Source organism: Ovis aries, chromosome 26 (genome assembly GCF_016772045.2).
Source record: "Ovis aries strain OAR_USU_Benz2616 breed Rambouillet chromosome 26, ARS-UI_Ramb_v3.0, whole genome shotgun sequence".
NCBI lineage: Eukaryota > Metazoa > Chordata > Mammalia > Artiodactyla > Bovidae > Ovis > Ovis aries.
Genome location: NC_056079.1, coordinates 18,792,638 through 18,813,648, shown reverse-complemented (window position 1 = coordinate 18,813,648; position 21,011 = coordinate 18,792,638). Strand labels below are relative to the sequence as shown.

General features: G+C 42.5%; 2 protein-coding genes across 41 annotated transcripts in view; one reads left to right on the top strand and one right to left on the bottom strand.

Annotated features, from left to right (window-relative positions):
* Positions 1-19,046, top strand: part of PDGFRL (platelet derived growth factor receptor like) — a 98,286-nt gene extending 79,240 nt beyond the window's left edge. Inside the window, exons 6-7 of one of the 3 annotated variants that reach the window (XR_009598630.1) lie at positions 1,401-6,401; positions 7,953-19,046. Coding sequence is in view for 1 of the 3 variants with exons in the window: in XM_004021730.6 (XP_004021779.1) it covers positions 1,401-1,589 (189 nt within the window). In the remaining 2 variants the exon portion in view is untranslated. Of the gene's footprint in view, positions 1-1,400 lie in introns of all 3 variants that reach the window. The other 2 variants (XR_009598631.1, XM_004021730.6) reach the window with 2 other exon arrangements.
* The window catches only part of MTUS1 (microtubule associated scaffold protein 1), a 229,787-nt gene continuing 211,640 nt past the window's right edge, over positions 2,865-21,011 (bottom strand). For all 38 annotated transcript variants that reach the window (XM_060407020.1, XM_060407042.1, XM_060407030.1 and 35 more), the window contains 7 exons: positions 17,303-17,517; positions 14,842-14,947; positions 13,052-13,125; positions 12,811-12,906; positions 10,718-10,834; positions 6,964-7,061; positions 2,865-6,372 (listed from right to left, as the gene is read on the bottom strand). In XM_060407020.1, the coding sequence (XP_060263003.1) occupies positions 6,078-6,372; positions 6,964-7,061; positions 10,718-10,834; positions 12,811-12,906; positions 13,052-13,125; positions 14,842-14,947; positions 17,303-17,517 (1,001 nt within the window). In that variant the 3' untranslated portion in view covers positions 2,865-6,077. The remainder of the gene's footprint in view (positions 6,373-6,963; positions 7,062-10,717; positions 10,835-12,810; positions 12,907-13,051; positions 13,126-14,841; positions 14,948-17,302; positions 17,518-21,011) is intronic.

Below are 21,011 nucleotides of genomic sequence, written 5' to 3'. Positions count from 1 at the left end.
GCCCAAAAAGTTCATTCAGGTTTTTCCCTGTTACAGAAAAACCCAAAGGAACTTTTTGGCCAAGCCAATAAATGGCTTTTTTATTTGAAAGAACAGGAAAAAGTGACTGAGTTCCATTAGGTAATTTAGTCAATGTACCCTCTTTTCTTCATGAACCCAAAGGAAGGGGACAGGGGCATGAACAGGAAAGGAAGGGCCCTCATTTCTTCAACCCCAACGTCAATTTGCAGTCTTAACTTTGGGTTAGTTGGAGGCCAATCTACCTTCCTCCTGGAGTCCTTTAGCCTTTTCCATGTAAAAGTTGGTCCCCGGGGCAAAGAACTCTGAGCAGACACCCACCAAGTCGGCATGTAAACCCAGGCCTTGGAAAAGGTGCCGTGAGGCCGAGATTATCTTAAAATAGACTTGCCATAAACCCAGCTCCAGCACATGCAGCCGTGGGCCTGTTCTGCTCACTAAAATAGACAGCCTCGCTACCAACATGGAACAATCCCCTTGATGCCAGAAGAGATCTGGATCTGGCATCCTAAGATGTACTTGGCAGCCAATACGCTTCTGGTCGAAGGGCTGCGATTGGTGGAAAATAACTCTCCCTGGAGAATGGTGCTTTCCCAGTGCCAGGTACTTGTTTCTAAAGTGTTGTCCCATTTGGAAAACATGAATAGCTTGCATGAGAGGTTTTTTGGTTTCTTTACATTGCTAATTATTAGCAGAAAGGGTACGTTGCTAATTATTAGCAGAAAAGGTATTAATTCAGTAATACTCTAAATATTACAATTATGTTAAACTAATTCAGAAGATACTACTTATCACTGAAGTTGGAGGAAGCATCTCAAAAGTGACTATCTCACTTTCTAGAAATAGGGAGTGAAGTCACCTCGGCTATAATACTATCCATCCCGGGCACAGCTTTCCGCCCACTGCGGTCCTAGGGCACATTTGACTAATCATGTCTCCCTCCCCCAAATCTGAACAGTTGAGAGCTCATGTTCATTTACAAGGTGAGTGCTTCGGGCTTCTAAGTTCTGTGAATAAGAACCTCTGCACCAAGGGGTGAACGTGAGCAGTGGAAAAATTTATCTGTATCTTTATGCCTAATACCAGCCCCACATTCTTGAAGTTCCAAAAGAGTAAAATGTATATTAAGTAGAAACTTGAAGAGAAAGGGCAGGAAGAGAGAGCCAAACAGCATAATGAAATTCAAGACCCTGCTTGGAAAAAAAATGCAGCCTAAACTGACTAGACAGTGTCAGAGCTCCCGTGAGCTGTGCATACCAAATAGTCCCGTAGGAGCATGTGTTTTGCGCTTTGAAAGGGATACTCAGCTGTGTCAGAGGAATGGGAGCTGTTGAGAGCAGCGTGTGGTTTGTGCTCCAGTCCCCGTGGGTGTTGTTCAACAGGATGAAAGGCCCGTGACGATTCAGGACTCCTGGCGGCTGATCCACAGAGGACTTGGGCATACAACAAGGATCTCCCAGAGTGTCCTGAGCATTGAAGACTTTGAGACCATTGACGCAGGTTATTATATTTGCACTGCTCAGAATCTCCAAGGACAGACCACAGTAGCCACCACTGTGGAGTCTTCCTGACTTGGAAGATGAAGTATAAATGAACTGATGGAGAGCCCACTGGGGTACACAGCCAGCTCCAGGGTTCTTTGTCTTTGCCAGGGCGAAACCCCAGGCCCTGCCTTGTGAGTCAGACCCAGACCTCCAAACTAAAAGGAAGTCATTGGTCTAATTTTAGAAGTGTTAACTCTCCTAGCAGAAAGCATGTATTCTGACTGCTGACCTACGTGTATGCATTTCTAGTGTTTCTACTCAGAAGGCATATATGTAAACAACTTTATATAATCATTTTCTATTAAAGGAGCAAGTTTTTGTAAAAAGTAAAAAAAAAAAAAAAAAAAGAGCTAAGTGCTCGTTGTTTTTAGTCAGTTTGAAGTATATCCAGAAGCACTCATTGGCAGCAATGTTTGAGTCAATACCTAATATTCCCTTTGGTATCATAACCACACTATGAGTCTAAAAATGTAGTGATTTTATATATATAGTTCAACTATACATGAACATATGATATAAAGTATCAAAAAATATTATATACTTTTTTTTTTAAACTGCTGCACTCAGAATGACTAGTTCTAGATTAGACATTTAGTAAGAACAACAGCATTTTTTTGTTGTTTTAAAGATTGTTTATATAGGTTGGACTGGGTCTTCATCGCTGCATGTGGGCCTTCTCTAGTTGTGGGGAGCGGGGGCTGCTGTTCATTGCACTGCACTGACTTCTCGTTGCGTTGGTTTCCCTCTCTCACTGTGGAGCAGGGCTCTGGGCGCGTGGGTTTCAGTAGTTGCAGCTCACAGGCTCTAGAGCCCTGGCTCAGCAGTTGTGGTGCATAGGCTTAGGTGCTCTGCAGCATGTGGGATCTTCCCCAAACAGGTATCCAAACAGTGTCCCTTGCATTGCAAGGTGGATTCTTAACTACTGGACCATCAAGGAAGCCCAGCATGTGTTTTTAAATCCTTAACGTTCAATATAAAATAGATGCACAGGTTAAGGAAGATTCCACTTTGTTTAGGCTTATTTTTACCATCTTCAAAATATGTAGACTGTAGCTGTTCCAAGTTTCTTATACAGCAGAAATTATTATTAAAACCAGTAAAAGTTGATTATGTCTCAAATACCCATAGCTTTGAATTTAGAAAATCTTGAGGTCTAGCTCTGGGAGCTAAATTTCAGCTCATGTCCAATTTTGTGGTTGCAATGGAAATTCCTAGGAAATAAGTTAAGAGGAGACAATCCCTATGGTTCAAACTAGATAACACTTTGGAGAGTGAACTATGTCAGAGGATGCAACCCTTATATTGAATATTCCAGCATTATTTATTTAAGTAAAATATTTTCCATCACTCCAAACTGAGCACAACTATGGCTGTTTCCACACTCCTATTTTTATGATGTGCCAACATTTTGCATCCTAAGTGGTAACATTGTTTTCAAGATAATGTTAAAGTTCTGTTTTGTTTCCTCTCTCATCATCTCCCATTCTCTGATCATCTCCCATTCTCTGAAGATGTTTTGTGTTAACTGTGTCAGAATGATTACTCCAGAACCTAAATGGCATGGAGGACACAGGGAACAGCACAACATTTACCACGTGCAGGGAATGGATGGCAAGCCCCGCTTTGGCTAATGATGTTGAGGACAGCTGGAAAGTGAGCAGAGAGAGATTACAGGAGGTGGCAGTGAACCTACGTTCCCATTTATCAGAAATGAACATGAAAGGTTACATACATAGTCAAGTATCAGAGATAAAAGACTTTAGACACAATCACTAGTAAAACAAAACAAACAATGCAGCATGAATATCAGTCCACTTGGTCAGTTCAGTTGCTCAGTTGTGTCTGACTCTTTGCGACCCCATGGACTGCAGCACGCTAGGCTTCCCTGCCTGTCTCTTGCTCAGACTCATGTCCATCGAGTCAGTAATGCCATCTAACCATCTCGTCCTCTGTCATCCCCTTCTCCTCCTGCCTTCAGTCTTTCCCAGCATCAGGGTCTTTTCACATGAGTCAGTTCTTTGGCTCAGGTGGCTAAAGTATTGGAGCTTCAGCTTCAGCACCAGTCCTTCCAATGAATATTCAGGACTGATTTCCTTTAGGATTGACTGGTTGGATCTCCTTGCACTCCAAGGGGCTTTCAAGAGTCTTCTCCAACACCACAGTTCAAAAGCATCAATTCTTTGGCACTCAGCTTTCTTTATGGTACAACTCTCACATCCATACCTCTACTACTGGAAAAACCATAGCTTTGACTAGACTGACCTTTGTAGGCAAAGTAATGGCTCTGCTTTTTAATATGCTGTCTAGGTTGGTCATAGCTTTCCTTCCAAGGAGCAAGCATCTTTTAATTTCATGGTTGCAGTCACCATCTGAAGTGATTTTGGAGCTCCCCAAAATAAAGCCACTGTTTCCATTGTTTTCCCATCTATTTGCCATGAAGTAATGGGGCCAGATGCCATGATTTTTTTGAATGTTGAGGTTTAAGCCAACTTTTTCACTCTCCTCTTTCATGTTCATCAAGAGGCTTAGTTCTTTGCTTTCTGCCATAAGGGTGGTGTCATCTGCATATCTGAGATTATTGATATTTCTCCTGGCAATCTTGATTCCAGCTTGTGCTTCATCCAGCCTGGTATTTCACATGATATACTCTGCATAGAAGTTAAATAAGCAGGGTGACAATATACAACCTTGACATACTCCTTTCTCAATTTGGAACCAGTCTGTTGTTCTATGTCCACTTCTAACTGTTGCTTCTTGACCTGCATATAGATTTCTTAGGAGGCAGGTAAGGTAGTCAGGCACTCCCATCTCTTTAAGAATTTTCCATAGTTTGTTGTGATCCACACAGTTGAAGGCTTTAGTATAGTCAATGAAGCAGTAGATGTTTTTCTGGAACCCTCTTGCTTTTTCGATGATCTAACAGTTGTTGGCAATTTGATCTCTGGTTCCTCTGCTTTTTCTAAATCCAGCTTGGACATCTGGAAGTTCATGGTTCACGTACTGTTGAAGCCTGGCTTGCAGAAATCTGAGCACTGCTTTGTAGTGTATGTGTAAGTGACAACTCAAAGATCCACCTCTAGTGGCCTGAACCTGTTCTTTACTATAGGGGTTATTTGTAAAGGCATTGAATGTCAGCTGTGCTGATTGGTAAATACTGACCGCACAAGCTTGACACATGCAGGGAGAGAGAAAAAAGCCACAGTTTTCCCTTCTACTTCCCCCAACGTATTAGAACTGGGGGAGGTAATAAGTGATGTTTTGAAGAGAGACTGAAATGCAACTTGGAGAAGAGCTGGACAAGCCACATTTTCCTCTCACCGGCTGGCCATTCTGCTGTCTTCCCCAGGAGAGGAGATTCCTCAAAGGTAAGTGAAAATTTAGCATTATCTCCCCAGCCTGCTCTATTAGCAAGGTGCTTCTAGTCATCCATAAGTACCGAATCCTGTCTTTCCCAGTTCTGTCAGCTATTGACCCTGTTTTGCTTTTTAATCTCTCTAGGATGTCCCCAAATTTGTACTTTGGAACCAGGCCCTGGTTTATTTGGAAAAGTGTTCAGCACCTTGAAGATGAGCTGGCTTTGGCAAAGCATACTTTGCCCAGAGAAAAGTAGGAAGGAGGTGGAAGGTTTGCTTTTGTGGCTCTGGATGGGGGAGGGAGGAGATGGGGATGGAAGAGAAGAAGCCAGTTGAAATCACTGAGAACAGCTCAGATCAAGCTAAAAATAAGGCAGAGAGCAATCCATGGGTACTGCTCTTTCTCTATCCAGATTTTTTCTTTTTTTTCAAGCAAAATTTAGTTCAGTTCAGTTGCTCAGTCGTGTCTGACTCCTTAGGGTTCTGCATTTGCTCATAGCCTGAGAAAATGGATTGTAGTATTTCACGTTCACGTGGGTAAGTTAAAAAAAAAAATTAGCTAGTTTCGACTGACACAGCTGAACACTGAAAAGCTGCCAACAAGTTACTCAAAGGGATGCAGAGAAGGTACAGACCCGGGCAAGTCAGAGTTGTTGCTGTGGCCCCCTCTTCCCCACCTGGAGTTAGGATTCTTTACTACCGGTCAGCTCGGCCAACTGCTCTTCCTTCTATGGCTTCTGCAGAGATGTCTACACTGACGACTGCTTGACGAACACGTCTCCAGAGGTGCTCAGCTCAACACACACCAAGGGAGGCAGTGTCCAACACACGACACTCGGGTCCATCTGCTCCATCCACACAGCCCCAGTCAGACCAAAAGAAAAATCACGAGAAGGTGTCTGGTGAAGGTTATATAAATTACAAAGGTTATATAAGGTTACAAAGGTTATATAAATCTTTATCTTAACAGGCCCCTGAGAGTTTTCCCCTTTACCCATAGGTGAAAAAGGCAATGACCAAGGTTTTTCCCGCTCTGTAAGTGCTTTGTGCGACAGTGTCCGTGTAGATCCGTTCCCATAGCATCTTTGGACTGGGTCGGACGCCTTCCTCTGGAGTCCGGCCTCACGTGGGAGGAGCCGGTTCGGGCCATGGCTTCCCACTTCTAGGGCGGGTGGTGCGCAGTTGCGGGCGGGGTCAGTCCTGCAGAGATGCTGTCTGTCTCTCTCTGGCTCCCAGGAAGGTCTTCTGGGTAAGAGACACTGGGGCTGGGGAAGGAGCCGGAGTTCCGAGGCGACTGGAAGGGGGCGGCGGGGGACGTGGGGGACCTCTTGGGGCTGCACAGGTTCCCATTGTGGAGCTTCCAGAGCAGCTCCTCGTTCTCCATGGAGAGGCGCTTGTTGACCTTGGACTCCTTCTCCAGCGACTCCTGCAGGACCGCTTGCTCCGTGGAAAGTTGCCTGGCAGACAGAAAGGAGCCAGAAATCATGTGAGTCTTTTTTTTTTTTTTTTTTAAGAAGCTGAAACAAAATTCTTACTGGTTTAAATTTGAGAGCCCCCAGATGATCTCTGGAATGAAAGCAATTGCTGTACACAGGCTGGGCTGGCAGAGGAACAGGGAAGTGTGAGCTGGAGCCAAGGGAAAAGCTATACGTTGAGGCAGTTTCATAGTAGACCTAATAACGCACCCACAGGCAGGCTATGTGTCTCAGGACCCTCATAGGTGGTGGGGGCCAGGGCGGGGGCTGTTTCCTGCTTGGGGTTTGTTTGCTATTGTGATGATCCTTCTCTGAGGGCATTCTCCACTTCCATCAGCCAGGTTTCCCTGGAAAGGGAAGGCATGCCCGCTGAGGACTCAGCCTTTGGTCTAGGCCCCTTGGGTAAGTGAAGGTGCAATGGGCTGCAGTCATTTCCCAGGCAGAAATCAGAACCTCTAACCACTCGCTTCAGTCCAGGAGGGACAGGAGTGGACCGTGCTAAGAAAGGAACACTCAGTGTTCATGTCTGAGGCAGGAAGGAGCTCGGGGCAAACAGGACAGTGGCATTGTTACCTTGAAATTGCCATGTGCTTGTCCATCCGAGCTTTTAGTTCTTCATTCTCCTGCTGGAATCGCTTCAGTTTGTCTACCAGCGCTGTGTTATTGTCCACCTTGGCATAAACGAGAGTGTCAACATTCATACATTAAAAATTACATAAGGCCCCTGATTCTGTGAGGTACCTTCCTGACACCAGTGTAGACTACAGAGATTTAATTTAGGAAAGTTTTTTTTTTTTAAATTCTTTTCAAGGTTAACAGTATTTTTATTTTATTTAAAAAATTTATTATTGGAGTATAATTGCTTTACGATGTTGTATTAGTGTCTGCTATACAACGAAGCCAATCAGCTGTATGTATACAGATATCCCCTCCCCCTGGATCTCCCATCCCACTCCTCTAGGTCATCGCAGAGCACTGAACTGAGCTCCCTGCTTCCCATTAGCTGTTTTACACATGGTAACGTATATAGGTCAATGGCTACTCTTAATTGAGCAAAGTTGAATCATATGTTGAACGTCTCTACACTGGTGCACTGCAAAAACGAATCTACTGCAGCAAAACAGAGCACACGGATATTACTTTTCAAATGTATGCCGGAGCATGTGAAAACACACACCCCCCCAGGGGTTACTGATTTGTTCAAGGTCACGCTGTTTTAGAATTCCCAAGAACTGGTGCCCTGCCCTTGGAGGCTGTGCCTCTTTCAGTTTCACAGTGAAACTGTTGGCCAGGCAGCCAACATTTATCAAAGACCCTACAGATTCTTATGGTCAATTTGGGGGGAAAAAAAAGAAAAAAAATCCCACATTCGATGAAAACTCAGTTCGTGGCAGTGTTTAACACGCCCTTAATCATGGTTTCCTGGTGACTTGTCAGCATGTCCCTCTGAGTGGCCACAGGGTGCAATCCACAGAGCTCTGTGGAGCCTCAAAACAAAGAAGCGCATGACAAAAGGCACCCCTCCTTAGCTGAACTAAAGACATGTTTATTTTCCTTGAAAGTTTAGCCTGGGAAGGACAACAGGCAAGCAAACTGATCTTCGAGATTGAAGGAGAAAAGCCCAGAAGACACTGGATCAGCTAATGATGAAGAGCTGAATACACTCCTGCTCACTTTCCGAAGGTAAGATTTCATTACCCTCTTGGAGGAGACATCACAGCTCTGTCCAACTTTGTGCTAAGTCCTTGTCACTGCTGCCTGTGACTAAGCTACTCTCATTTCAGCTCTGCAGTGCTGGTGTTTTTGGTTTTGGTTTTTTTTTAACTGGAGTATAATTGCTTTACAGTGTTGTTCACGTCTGCTGTACAACAATGTGAAGCAGCTATCTGTGTACGTATATCCCCTTCCTCTTGGGCCTTCCTCGGAGTTCCAGCTCTCTGGGTCATCGCTGGGCACCGAGCTGGGCTCCCTATGCTATGCAGCTTTCCCGTGAGCGATCTGTTTCACACACAGTAGCGTGTGTGTGTCGGTGTACTCTCTCAGTGCATCCTCCCCTCCCCTCCTGGGCCCATAGGTCGATTCTCTACGTCTGTGTCTCTATTCCTGCCCTGCAGGTAAGTTCGTTACCATTTTTTTAGATTCTACATATATGCATTAATACACCATCTTTGTTTTTCTCTTTTTGACCCACTTCACTCTGTGTGACAGACTCGAGGTCCATTCCATCTCTACAGATGACCCAGTTTCATTCCTTTGTATGGCAGAGGTACTATTCCATCGTATGTACGTACCACATCTTCTTTATCCACTCATCTGTTGATGGATATTTAGGTTGCTGTTGTAAATAGTGCTGCAATGAGCCCTGGGGTACATGTCTTTTTGCATTGTGGTTTTTCTCAGGGCATATGCCCAGGAGTGGGATTGCTAGGTCATAAAAAACTGAAACTGCAGTTTCAGTTTTTTAAGGGACCTCCATACTGTTCTCCATAGTGACTGTACCAATTTACATTCCCACCACCACCATCTTATTATCCAGAAAAAACTTAGGACAAGCCAACCAGGTGAAATATCCCCCAAATGTGACTAACATGTAAAATAGAGGGAGCCTTGGAATTTCCAGGAAGTATAAAGGAATACAAGATAAAAACACAAGGTGAGAAAATCTGAGATTAAATACTGGGTAGTGATTGGCCTTAAAATAGTATCTCTTCAATTCCTCGTTTTACTGGAGAGGAAACTAGCCCTGGGAACCAGTTCTCAGAGCTAATGATCAGCAGGGATAGTTATTATTATTTTTTTTTTAAATGGAGAAAGCCTCTTTGGTTTCTACGTGTCTTATTTTTGACAAAGGCGTGGAGGTTACAAATAAACAAGGTAACAGGGGGCTTATCTGTCATCATAGCAACCCCTCCTTCTGCATATTCACCATGCCAAGCTGACCACGGCAAGGGACAGAAATACTAGTGGATCAACGAAAATGAAGACAGACGAGTAATTTACAGCGGAGTCAGATCTTACTGCACATGAGGGCTTGAAAAGTTTTGATGTGTGAGTGGCAGCATATGGGACAACCAGCTATTAACAGGATTATCTGAGTCAGTGCTGGCGGCCACATGGGCAGGCACGGGACGATCAGGGAGGTCTGTCCATCTGGCAGAAGCTGGTATATACCAGGTTGGGGCCATTAGAGACCATGAGCTCCTTCCTTCCTTTACAAAAACAAACTTTCCTGGTAATTCAGAGCATCCATGTATCCACATGGGGGTTAGCTCTTACCTCCCTTGAAAGGTAAGTCTCTAGAAGAAAACCAAACAGCAAAAACAAACAAACAAAACAATGAGTAACGAGCGCCTTCCATGCTCCCTCTTGTCCAGGGCTGGTTTGGGTTTGACTGAGGCACCTACTCAACACTGAGTCACCCACAGTTAGGGGGAGAAGGGACAACCTCCCACAAAGCCCTGGATGGACTCCCCACACGCTGACGTCAATTGTCTGTCCTGGAGGGCACAAACTAAACTTTATTCCTGTTTTTCATAGCACTGCCTACTTGTCCAACCAGGTTAATTGTATAAATGTGCAATTCTTTTATCACAGTGTAATTCCCATGAAGCAAGATGAAGAATTGAGATATTTAGCAAGATTGAATTGCTCTGAGGGGATTAAGGACACAACTGATTTGAGCATAAGAAAGCCCTTGAGCTGCTGCTGCTGCTGCTAAGTCACTTCAGTCGTGTCTGACTCTGTGCGACCCCATAGACGGCAGCCCACCAGGGTCCCCCGTCCCTGGGATTCTCCAGGCAAGAACACTGGAGCGGGTTGCCATTTCCTTCTCCAATGCATGAAAGTGAAAAGTGAAAGTGAAGTCGCTCAGTCGTGTCTGACTCTTAGCGACCCCATGGACTGCAATTTACCAGGCTCCTCCGCCCATGGGATTTTCAAGGCAAGAGTACTAGAGTGGGGTGCCATTGCCTTCTCCGGCCCTTGAGCTGGTGGTATATTAAATAACCACTTTTACATTATTTAAACATTGTTTTTATGCAGGTGGCTATCCCCAGGCCACGGATATGAATGACCTTTGTTGTTATTTTTCTAAACACTGACTGCTCCTTTTGCATGTTCCTTGGGGTGGGGGTGCGGGGGGCAGGGAACAAAAAACTGTTGCAGAAGGCAGCAATGAATAAGCCTTAAGCTAACATAGAAAAGAAAATGTAATCTCTTTTACCTTTCCTATGTTTCCAAACATCTCTAGACACGAAGACCACCCCATGGATCTAGCTCAGAGGCCTCAGGTGTTACCACGCTCCATAAGGCTCCACATTAAACTTACCAGTTTCTCCATCTTCATTAACTTGACGTCCTGTTGGCGCAGCTTCTCATTCTTGATCTCCAACACGGCTTTCAGGCTTTCTAACTCTTGCTCCAGATACATGATCTGAGGGTTTTTCTGGAAAAGACACAGCAGGATATGGCTCTGACTGATCAATTGAACATGACTGCATGGCTCACGTTCTTCATATAAAGACATCTTTGATTAGATTTAGAAATTAAACAAGTGGCAAGAGACACTGACCTTCTTTCACAGGTTCAAAGAAAGAGCTAAAAAGAAGGGTTAAGATAAGATGGCTTCCATCTCAAAGTCTTTGGTCTTAAAAACGATATGATGCATTCCACATTTGAAAACATTCTCACTCACTCATGAGTAACTTAATATGTTCAAAAAAATATTGATAGCATCAAATATTTTATGGAAGTAAGAGGAAAGCCGTAGCTTACAATACAAAACAGAATTCTGGCTGCAGAGTATGTTTGGAGGGAGAACAGTGAATGATCGTTCGCTCTAACCTAAGTCAGTGGGAAATACGCGGGCAGTGTGTTTATAGGGCTCTCTGGCAAACAACAGAAATGGCAATCACGTCCTGAGTCTTTCGGATGTTTGCCATGGTAGGCATGTGTTGACCTGGCTGTCCTAGGGCAAAATAATGCCCTGTTAGTGAGTGACATCCCAGCACCTACATGGCATAGGATGCATACATTGTGAAAATTCTATCCAAGATAAATCCTATGTAAGGGAAGAACAGACTGAGAGAGAACACCACTATGGTGGATTCCCTGACTCCTTGGCCTTAATTATGGAAATTCAAGTGAACCCTGAATACAAGTTAACCTATGATACAAGTTAACAGCGCACAGTCCTTTGATCAGATGTTAAATGAGGGAATTCCTCAGACAAGCAGTCAGTGGTGATGGTGTGTCAATCATCAGCACTTTCCTCTGGACAGTAGTTAACGCTCTGGGGCAACCCTTAGGGGGAATCAGGGAAGGTGCCCGTGGGGACCGCTTCACAGAGCTCACTGAGGGACCCCAAAAAAGTTGGGAGGATGCAGAGAAGTAAGGATACAAGTTGGAAGAGAAAGTTAAGTTTGCCAGAGAAATTCATGTTTTTCAAAAGTGAGGATTAGCCATACAGTGAAATACTGTTCAGCCAGAAAAAGGAATGAAATGTCTGTACCTGTTACACTATGCACGAACACTGAAAACAAAAGCGGAGGGAAAGAGGCCAGACACAGAGAGCCACGTGCAGCATGGTTCCATTTCAGTGAAATGTCCAGAGCAGGCACTTCCATAGAGATGGAAAGGAGACTGGTGAGCCTGGAGGGCTGGGGAGTTTGCGTTTGGTTTTATTTTGGGGGGGGGGGGTGTGGGGAAGGATGAGTTAATAGCTGCAGGGTTTCTTTGGGGGGGGGTGATGAAAGTGGAATTAGATCCTGGTGACCAAGGCACAACTTGTGAACTGCTGATCTGCCCCCTTTTTTTTTTTTTTTAAAAGAATGACTATTGTGGTATATAAAGTATATCCCAATATAGCGAGTTAATTTTTTTTTAAAGTGAAGTCTTCACATAAAACACTCTGACCCTAACTGAGGCTTCTCCTATCTTTCTGAAGGTATTAGCATAGAAGAAGTGAAGTGAAGTGACGTCACTCAGTTGTGCCCGACTCTTTGCGACCCTGTGGACTGTAGTTTACAAGACTCCTCTGTCCATGGAATTTTCCAGGCAAGAGTACTAGAGTGGGTTGCCATTTCCTTCTCCAGGGGATCTTCCCGACCCAGGGATCGAACCCAGGTCTCCCGCATTGTGGGCAGACACTTTACCGTCTGAGCCACCAGGGAAGCCCATTAGCATAGATCACTAGCAATATATTGGATTTCATCTGTTATGTCAGTTTTTAGAATTTAAAAAAAAAAACAAACCACTAGTAACCAAAGAAGCCACAGTATACAGTTGAAAAAGCATACTGCAGGCTATGTAAAGGACTCCAAACCCATACTATTTCTCTAGCTGCTGAATACTTAATTGACTCTAAGAGACAGTTGAACAGAAGGAAAATTCAATAGTGATGGGAGAGCATACACGACTTACTAAATTTGCTTTCTCTCTTGATACTCTTTTCTGTTCTTCTGATTTCAACTTTTCATTTAAAGCATCATTTTCACTCTTCAGATCACTGATTTGTTTCTGAAACCCAAACAACGAAATGTGGAGCATGAGTAAACAAGCTGGCACCAGCAACGTGGCAGATGTGCAGAGAAACATACCAAAACCACACAAGCCTCAAGACTGATGACCGGGTGTGTGTGCGTTAGAGACTGAGATTACCTACCTCTAGTGATTCCTGCTTCTCGTAAAGCAGATCCTCGAGGGATTTCTTTTCCATTTCATGGCTTTTCTTGATTTCTGGAAAGAAGTGATTTTTGAGTCAATACCACCCTATGAGATCACTGCATTCGTCTACATACATTAAAGCACGTGGATATAAGAGTTGACTAGGAGGCACTCTACCTATGTTACTTTACATTTGTATGGTACTTTCGTATAAATTAAGCTACTTGGTATCAAATTAGCCCATGAGGTGAGTAGGGCAGCTAATTCCCCTTTCATGGATGAGAACATAGAGGCTCAGAGGGGCCAAAAAACCTCAGGGAATGTAGAGCATGCCTTCAGGTTCCTGGGCTGAGTCTCTGTGCTCTGTTCTAGTTGCTCTTCCTGAAGCAAACAGAAGCCTCAGAGTAAACCCATCTCCAACAGAAAGGAAGAAACCCAGTGTTCACTAACATCTACCCTGGGCCAGTCATTCCACATGTTCTCATCGCTGACCTCACACAACACATCTGTTTTTCTGGTGAGAAGGCCCAGTTCCCACCACATGTCCAGATATTTCTCTGTAGATGCAAAGGTTCAGTGCAAGAGCTTTAGCTACATGGGCACTTATGTTCTGTAAAAAAAAAAAAAAAGGCTTCTTATTCTTTTCCTTTTTTTTTCAGTTTTGATAATTTCTTTTTTTTAATTTATTTATTTTAATTGGAGACTAATTACTTTATAATATTGTATTGGTTTTGCCATACATTGACATGAATCAGCCATGGGTGTACATGTGTTCCCCATCCTGAACCCCACTCCCGCCTCCCTCCCCATCCCATCCCTCTGGGTCATCCCAGTGCACCAGCCCTGAGCACCCTGTCTCATGCATTGAACCTGGACTGGCGATCTGTTTAACATATGATAAATACATGTTTCAATGCTATTCTCTCAGATATCCCACCCTCACCTTCTCCCACAGAGTCCAAAAGACTGTTCTATACATTTGTGTCTCTTTTGCTGTCTCGCATGTAGGGTCATCATTACCATCTTTCTAAATTCCATATATATGCATTAGTATACTGTATTGGTGTTTTTCTTTCTGGCTTACTTCACTCTTTGTATAATAGGCTCCAGTTTCATCCACCTCACTAGAACTGATTCAAATGTATTCTTTTAATGGCTAAGTAACATTCCATTGTGTATATGTACCACAGCTTTCTTATCCATTCGTCTGCCGATGGACATCTAGGTTGCCTCCATGTCCTGGCTATCATAAACAGTGCTGTGACGAACATTGGGGTACATGTGTCTCTTTCAATTCTGGTTTCCTCAGTATGTATTCTTTTCCTTTTACTTTGCCTCTTCTAATAATGATGAAATAAATGATTTTTTTATCCAGCAAGTGCCGTGTACCTTTCCCAACAGTCCTGGTGTACAGAAGTGCCTGGTATGGGCCCTTCACTGCAGGCAGGATGTAAACTCACAGATCCTTCCTAGGATCTGAAGTGGTCAAGCACAGCTACTACCAAAAAAGCCGTAAGGTTCCTTAAAAGTTCACTCTTTTCTAAAAGACTGGCATTTATAAAAACAACAACAACAACAACAACAACAAACTCTTATCTGCCTCCTTAGGGGAAAGGGCATGGACCACTCCCAACAAACAATGCAAAAAGAAACCAAGAAACTCTCCAAAACTGAACACCACAGGGCATTCTCTGCAGGGGAAGTTATTAATCATTTCTGTGTGGAAACACACCACGCTGTTCCATGAGCTCTTATTCTATTTTATAGAATAAGAAAAAGCATTCTTGCCTGAAAGGGAATTTTCATAGGACTTCTTTAGCAATTCTATTTTCTCGGAGTGGCTTGCTTCGATTTTCAACTTAGAGGTTTCGTGGGTAGCATTTAAGTTGTCAAACTGTAAGAAAAAACCAAAACAACAGTTTACCAATAAAATCAAGTCCTAAGGTGAATGCATAATAGGCGGCAGCATTAGGAGGTGTGACACATTAGCTTGCATTCAAGCCTAAAGGGCTACCAGGCACATGCAAAGCTGAAATGAAAGCTTGATATGAAAAGGGAGCAACGAAATTAAAGAGAGGTTTAGGATATACGATGAAGTGAAAAACACAGGTTATTAAACAAGGAAAGAAGAAATGCAAACCAATGTTGTAGTAGTACCAGAATGCTTACAAAGGGATTATTTCTATGTAGTAGGATAAAGGGATGTTTTATTTTTTAAAATATATCTGAAAAAAACCTCCAAAAACATTAATTTGAAAAGATACATGCATCCCAATGTTCATAGCAGTATTATTTATAAATGCCAAGACATGAGAGCAACCAAAATGTCCATCAGAATAGATCAAGAAGATGTGGGGTGTGTGTATATATACATGTGTACGTATATGTACATCTCTGTGTATATATACGTGTGTACGTATATGTACATCTCTGTGTATATATACGTGTGTACGTATATGTACATCTCTGTGTATATATACGTGTGTACGTATATGTACATCTCTGTGTGTATATATACGTGTGTACATATATGTACATCTCTGTGTATATATACGTGTGTACGTATATGTACATCTCTGTGTATATACGTGTGTACGTATATGTACATCTGTGTATATATACGTGTGTACGTATATGTACATCTCTGTGTGTATATATACGTGTGTACGTATATGTACATCTCTGTGTATATATACGTGTGTATGTATATGTACATCTCTGTGTGTATATATACGTGTGTATGTATATGTACATCTCTGTGTATATATGTGTGTGTATGTATATGTACATCTGTGTGTATATTTACGTGTGTATGTATATGTACATCTCTGTGTGTGTGTATGTATATGTACATCTCTGTGTGTATATATATGTGTGTATGTATATGTACATCTCAGTGTGTATATATGTGTGTGTATGTATATGTACATTTCTGAGTGTATATATATGCACAAACCATGCAATACCATGGAGGCATTGAAAAAAGAAGGACGTTTTTCATTTGCAGCAACACGGATGGCCTTGGAAGGTGTTATGCTAAGTGAAATAAATCAAAGACAAATACTATATAATATCACTTATATGTGGAACCTAAAAATTACAGTAAACTAGGGACTTTAACAAAAAAGAAACAGACTCACAGATATGGAAAACAAACTAGTGGTAACCAGTGGGGAGAGGGAAGGGAGAGAGGTAATACAGGAGCAGGGCAGTAAGAGGGAAAAACTATTAGGTATAAGATAAGCTACAAGGATATATTATACAACATGGGGAATGCAGTCACTACTTTATAATAACTATAAATACGTTATAATCTTTAAAAATTGTGAATCCCAATCTTCCAATTCATCCAACCCTCCTTCCCCCACCCCTCTTGGTAACTGTAAGTTTGTTGTCTATTTCTGTGACTCTTTCTGTATAGCCAGTATTTTATAATAACTGTAACAGGAGCATGGACGTCCTTATAGCTCATGTGGTAAAGAATCTGCCTGCAATACAGGAGATCTGGGTTTGAGCTCTGGGTCAGGAGGATCGTCTGGAGAAGGGAATGGCCATCCACTGCAGTATTCTTGACTGGAGAATCCCATGGATAGAGGAGCCTGGTGGGCTACAGTCTGTGGGGTCCCAAAAAGTCAGACACTATTGAGCGACTAACACTACTATAACTGGAGTATAAGCTTTAAAACTTGTGAATCACCGTATTGTAATTCTGTAACTTATATAGTGCCTTCCCTGGTGGCTCAGTCAGTAAAGAGTCTGCCCACAATATGGGAGATCTACTTTTGATCCCTGGGTTGTTGGGAAGATCCCCTGGAGAAGGAAATGGCAACCCACTCCAGTATTATTGTCTGGAGAATCCCATGGATGAGCCTGGTGGGCTACAGTCCATGGGGTCGCACATGACTAAGTGACTAACTTTCACTTTCAACCTTTAAAAATTGTGAATCACTATACTGTAATCCTGTAACTTATATAATCTTATACAGCTATATTTCAATTTAAAAAAATGTAAAGGGTTTAAATTTTATCTTTTTTCTTTCAATCTTTCACTCAACATGCATACATTGCTTTGATTGTAAAAATTTACTTTAAAAATTGTTTCATTTATTTAAATTATAATGAAATTCATCAAGAGACATCCAACAAAGAGAAGGGCATCATAGGAAGCCCCTCATCAGACAACAGTTAGAATTCAAATTAACAGCAATGGCCAAGCACATGCTCAGGTTCTAATTCTAAAAGTACAAACCTGCTCCTGCAATTGAGTTTTGTATTTCTCTGCTTCTTCTATGTAGATGTTCTGAAGCTTTTCACATTCCCCAGTGTAAAATTCTTTAAGCCGATTCTCCAGCTCTGTTAGATCAGTCTGGTGCTGCTGGTTTAACTTCTGGACAAATCCTTCATAAGCTATTTGCAACTCATTCCTGGCTTTTTCTAACTTCTCACAGGTGGTTGAAACAGTGACTGAAAAGAGATGGAAAAAGGCAAGGGAAGATGACACTCAGCCTGCTAAATGGCATACATTCGTAACATTCACACACAGCTGTGATGACTCGGAAAGCAGTACTCAATTCTCTCGGGACCAGACTCTCAACCATAACAGTACAGAACTGAAGGGTAAAAGGCAAGGAGAGGAAATGGGCTCAGGCAGCAAAAGGCCAACTGTCTATCAGCAATAAGAAGTCCTTGGGCAGAGCCAGGTTCCCAAGTGAAGAGCACCCTTATGTGTGGTGACCAATCAGTGCACGGACCTCAAGGAGAAGAGGCTCTGATTGGCTGAGGTGTCTAAGGCAGGTCACCCATAGGGGAAGCAGCTGAGACAGAGAAGAAACAGAGAAGGTAAAACCACAAAGGAGAAACAGACTTTTAAGCTTGTACCTGATTGGAGCCAATTTAGGCTCATTACTTCAAAAATACAGTAAGAAAAATAAAAGATTATATGGAACACAAATCACCAGAGCATAAAAACTTTAGGAAAAACACATTGAAAAGCTACACTACAATGTGAATAAATTGAAAGGTTAATGTTTTAAAAAGGCAAAGAAATATGATACACGTAATTTAAAATCAGACCATCCTAACCTTTCACTACCACTACCCAGAACAGAATTATTAACAATACCTTGCAGAACTTGCACATGAATAAATACCCACACACGCTATAATAAATCCTGAAAGAAATGGGAGAAAACACTTGCAAACAAAGCAGCTAATAAGGGCTTAATCTCCAAAATGCACAAACAGCTCATGCAGTTCAGTATCAAATGAACCCAATCAAAACAGGCAGAAGAGTCAAATAGACATTTCTCCAAAGAAAACATACAGATGGCCAGCAAATACATGAAAACATGCTCAAGATCACTAATTATTCAGTTCCGTTCAGTCGCTCAGTCATGTCTGACTCTCTGCGACCCCATGGACTGCAGCATGCCAGGCCTCCCTGTCCATCACCAACTCCCGGAGTTTACTCAAACCCATGTCCATTGAGTGGGTGATGCCATCCAACCATCTCATCCTCTGTCATCCCCTTCTCCTGCCTTCAGTCTTTCCCAGCATCAGGGTCTTTTCAAATGAGTCAGCTCTTTGCATCAGGTGGCCAAACTACTGGAGATTCAGCTTCAACATCAGTCCTTCCAATGAACACCCAGGACTGATTTCATTTAGGATGGACTGGTTGGATCTCTTTGCAGTCCAAGGACTCTCAAAAGTCTTGTCTAACACCACAGTTCAAAAGCATCCATTTTCCAGCACTCAAGCTTTCTTCATAGTCCAACTCTCACATCCATATATGACTACTGGAAAAACCATAGCTTTGACTAGATGGACCTTTGTTGGAAAAGTAATGGCTCTGCTTTTTAATATGCTGTCTAGGTTGGTCATAGCTTTTTTTTCCAAGGAGCAAGCGTCTTTTAATTTCATGGCTGCAGTCACCATCTGCAGTGATTTTGGAGTCCCCCAAAATAAAGTCTCTCCCTGTTTCCATTGTTTCCCCATCTATTTGCCATGAAGTGATGGTAACGGGACCAGATGCCATGCTCTTAGTTTTCCGTGAGGTATCACCTCACACCAGTCAGAATGGCCTTCATCAAAAAAGATCTGCAGACAGTAAATGCTAGAGAGGGTGTGGAGAAAAGGGAACCTCCTACACTGTTGGTGAGAATGTAAAATGGCACAACCACCACACAGAACAATATGGACATTTCTTAAAAAAGAAAACAAAGAAACCCTAAAAATATCACTACCATATGACCCAGAATATACCCAGGGAAAACCATAATTCAAAAAGATGCATGCACCCCAGTGTTCACTGAAGCACTATTTATAGTCTCCAACACACAGAAGCAGCCCAAGTATCCCCTGACAGAGGAGGGGATAAGGAAGCTGCGGTGCATATACACAGTGGAATATTACTCAGCAGCTAAAAAGAACAAAACCATTTGCAGCAACATGGATGGACCCAGACCTTGTCATACTGAGTGAAGTCAGACACAGAAAGGTAAATATCATGTAATATCACTTATATGTGGAATCTAAAAAAAAAAAAAAACAACAGGAGGGGTACAAATATTTACAAACTAGAAGCAGAGTCATAGATACAGAAAACAAATTTTTGGTTACTTGGAGGAAAGGAGATACATTTGGAGATTGGGATTAACATATATACACTACTATATATAAAATAGGTAACTGGTGAGAACCTGCTGTTTAGCACGGGAACTCTACTCAATACAGTGACTTGTATGGGCAATGAATCTAAAAAAAGCATGGATATTTGTATAACTGATACACTTTGCTTTACAGCAGAAACTAACACAACATTATAAGTCAACTCCACTCCAATAAAAAGTTAAAAAAATCATTTCTCGGGAAGTTTGGACTTTTCCATCCTTCCTTTACCTACTAGATACGGGGAAAGGTGTACTACCGTACCACTACCGTACCCATAAGAAGTACTCCACATCCCAGAGTGCCCACAGACTCATACAAAACGGGTACTGATAAGTCTGTTATAAAGTAACCCTTACCTCTATTTTGGTAAGGAATATGCATTTCTGGAGTGGTGGAAGGAAAAAGATTATTTCACAGAGAAAAGGAGGTTTACATCAATGATTATTCTATCTAAGTAAAGGGAAATTGGCTGGCTCCTGGGATGAATTTTGAACAATCATATAGACTTGTTTTCTTGGGAATATGCCACATGGCAGTAGAAATTCCAGCCCTTGAACCACATAAGTATTCCTCCAGAAGTAAAATAAGTCATACTGAAATAATGACAAGCATGTGTGTGTTCTCAGTCCTGTCTGACCCTTTGCGACCCCATGGTCTGTAGCTCACCAGGTTCCTCTGTCCATGGGATTCTCCAGGCAAGAATAGTGGAGTGGGTTGTCACTTCCTCCTCCTGGGAATCTTCCCGACTCAGAGATCGAACCCATGTCTCTTGCATCTCCTGCATTGGCAGGTGGGTTCTTTACCACTGGGCCACTAGGGAACCTTTCCATGACAGGCATACTGTCTGCTAAAGAGAACCCTTAAAATTCAAGTAAGCCCACAAATATTTACTGAAGGGGAAAGGAAACAGGACTAGCAAAAACAAAGTGAGAACTACTAACTGATATTAAGGGTGAAAACGGTATTCCACATGAGCAATGATGAGAGGCTGCACAGTGCCCCTTGGGAGCTAGAACATTCACGAGGCAGAAAAGTTGGAGAGAAGAGTCAAAAAGGTAGATGGAGATCAGACTATATAGACTGTTGACATCACTCACTGACAATCACGCCTTGGGACTAAATGTGGGAAGTGGTTTTTTTCTTTAAAAGAATTTACTAAAAGATAATGGTCATGCTGATTACTACAGAACACCCTCCTCACATCACTAATTAAAAAAGGACAAAGAAGTGATTCAGGGAGACAAATGTCAGCCAAAGAACTAAAAGCTGAGTTGGCCGAAAAACTCATT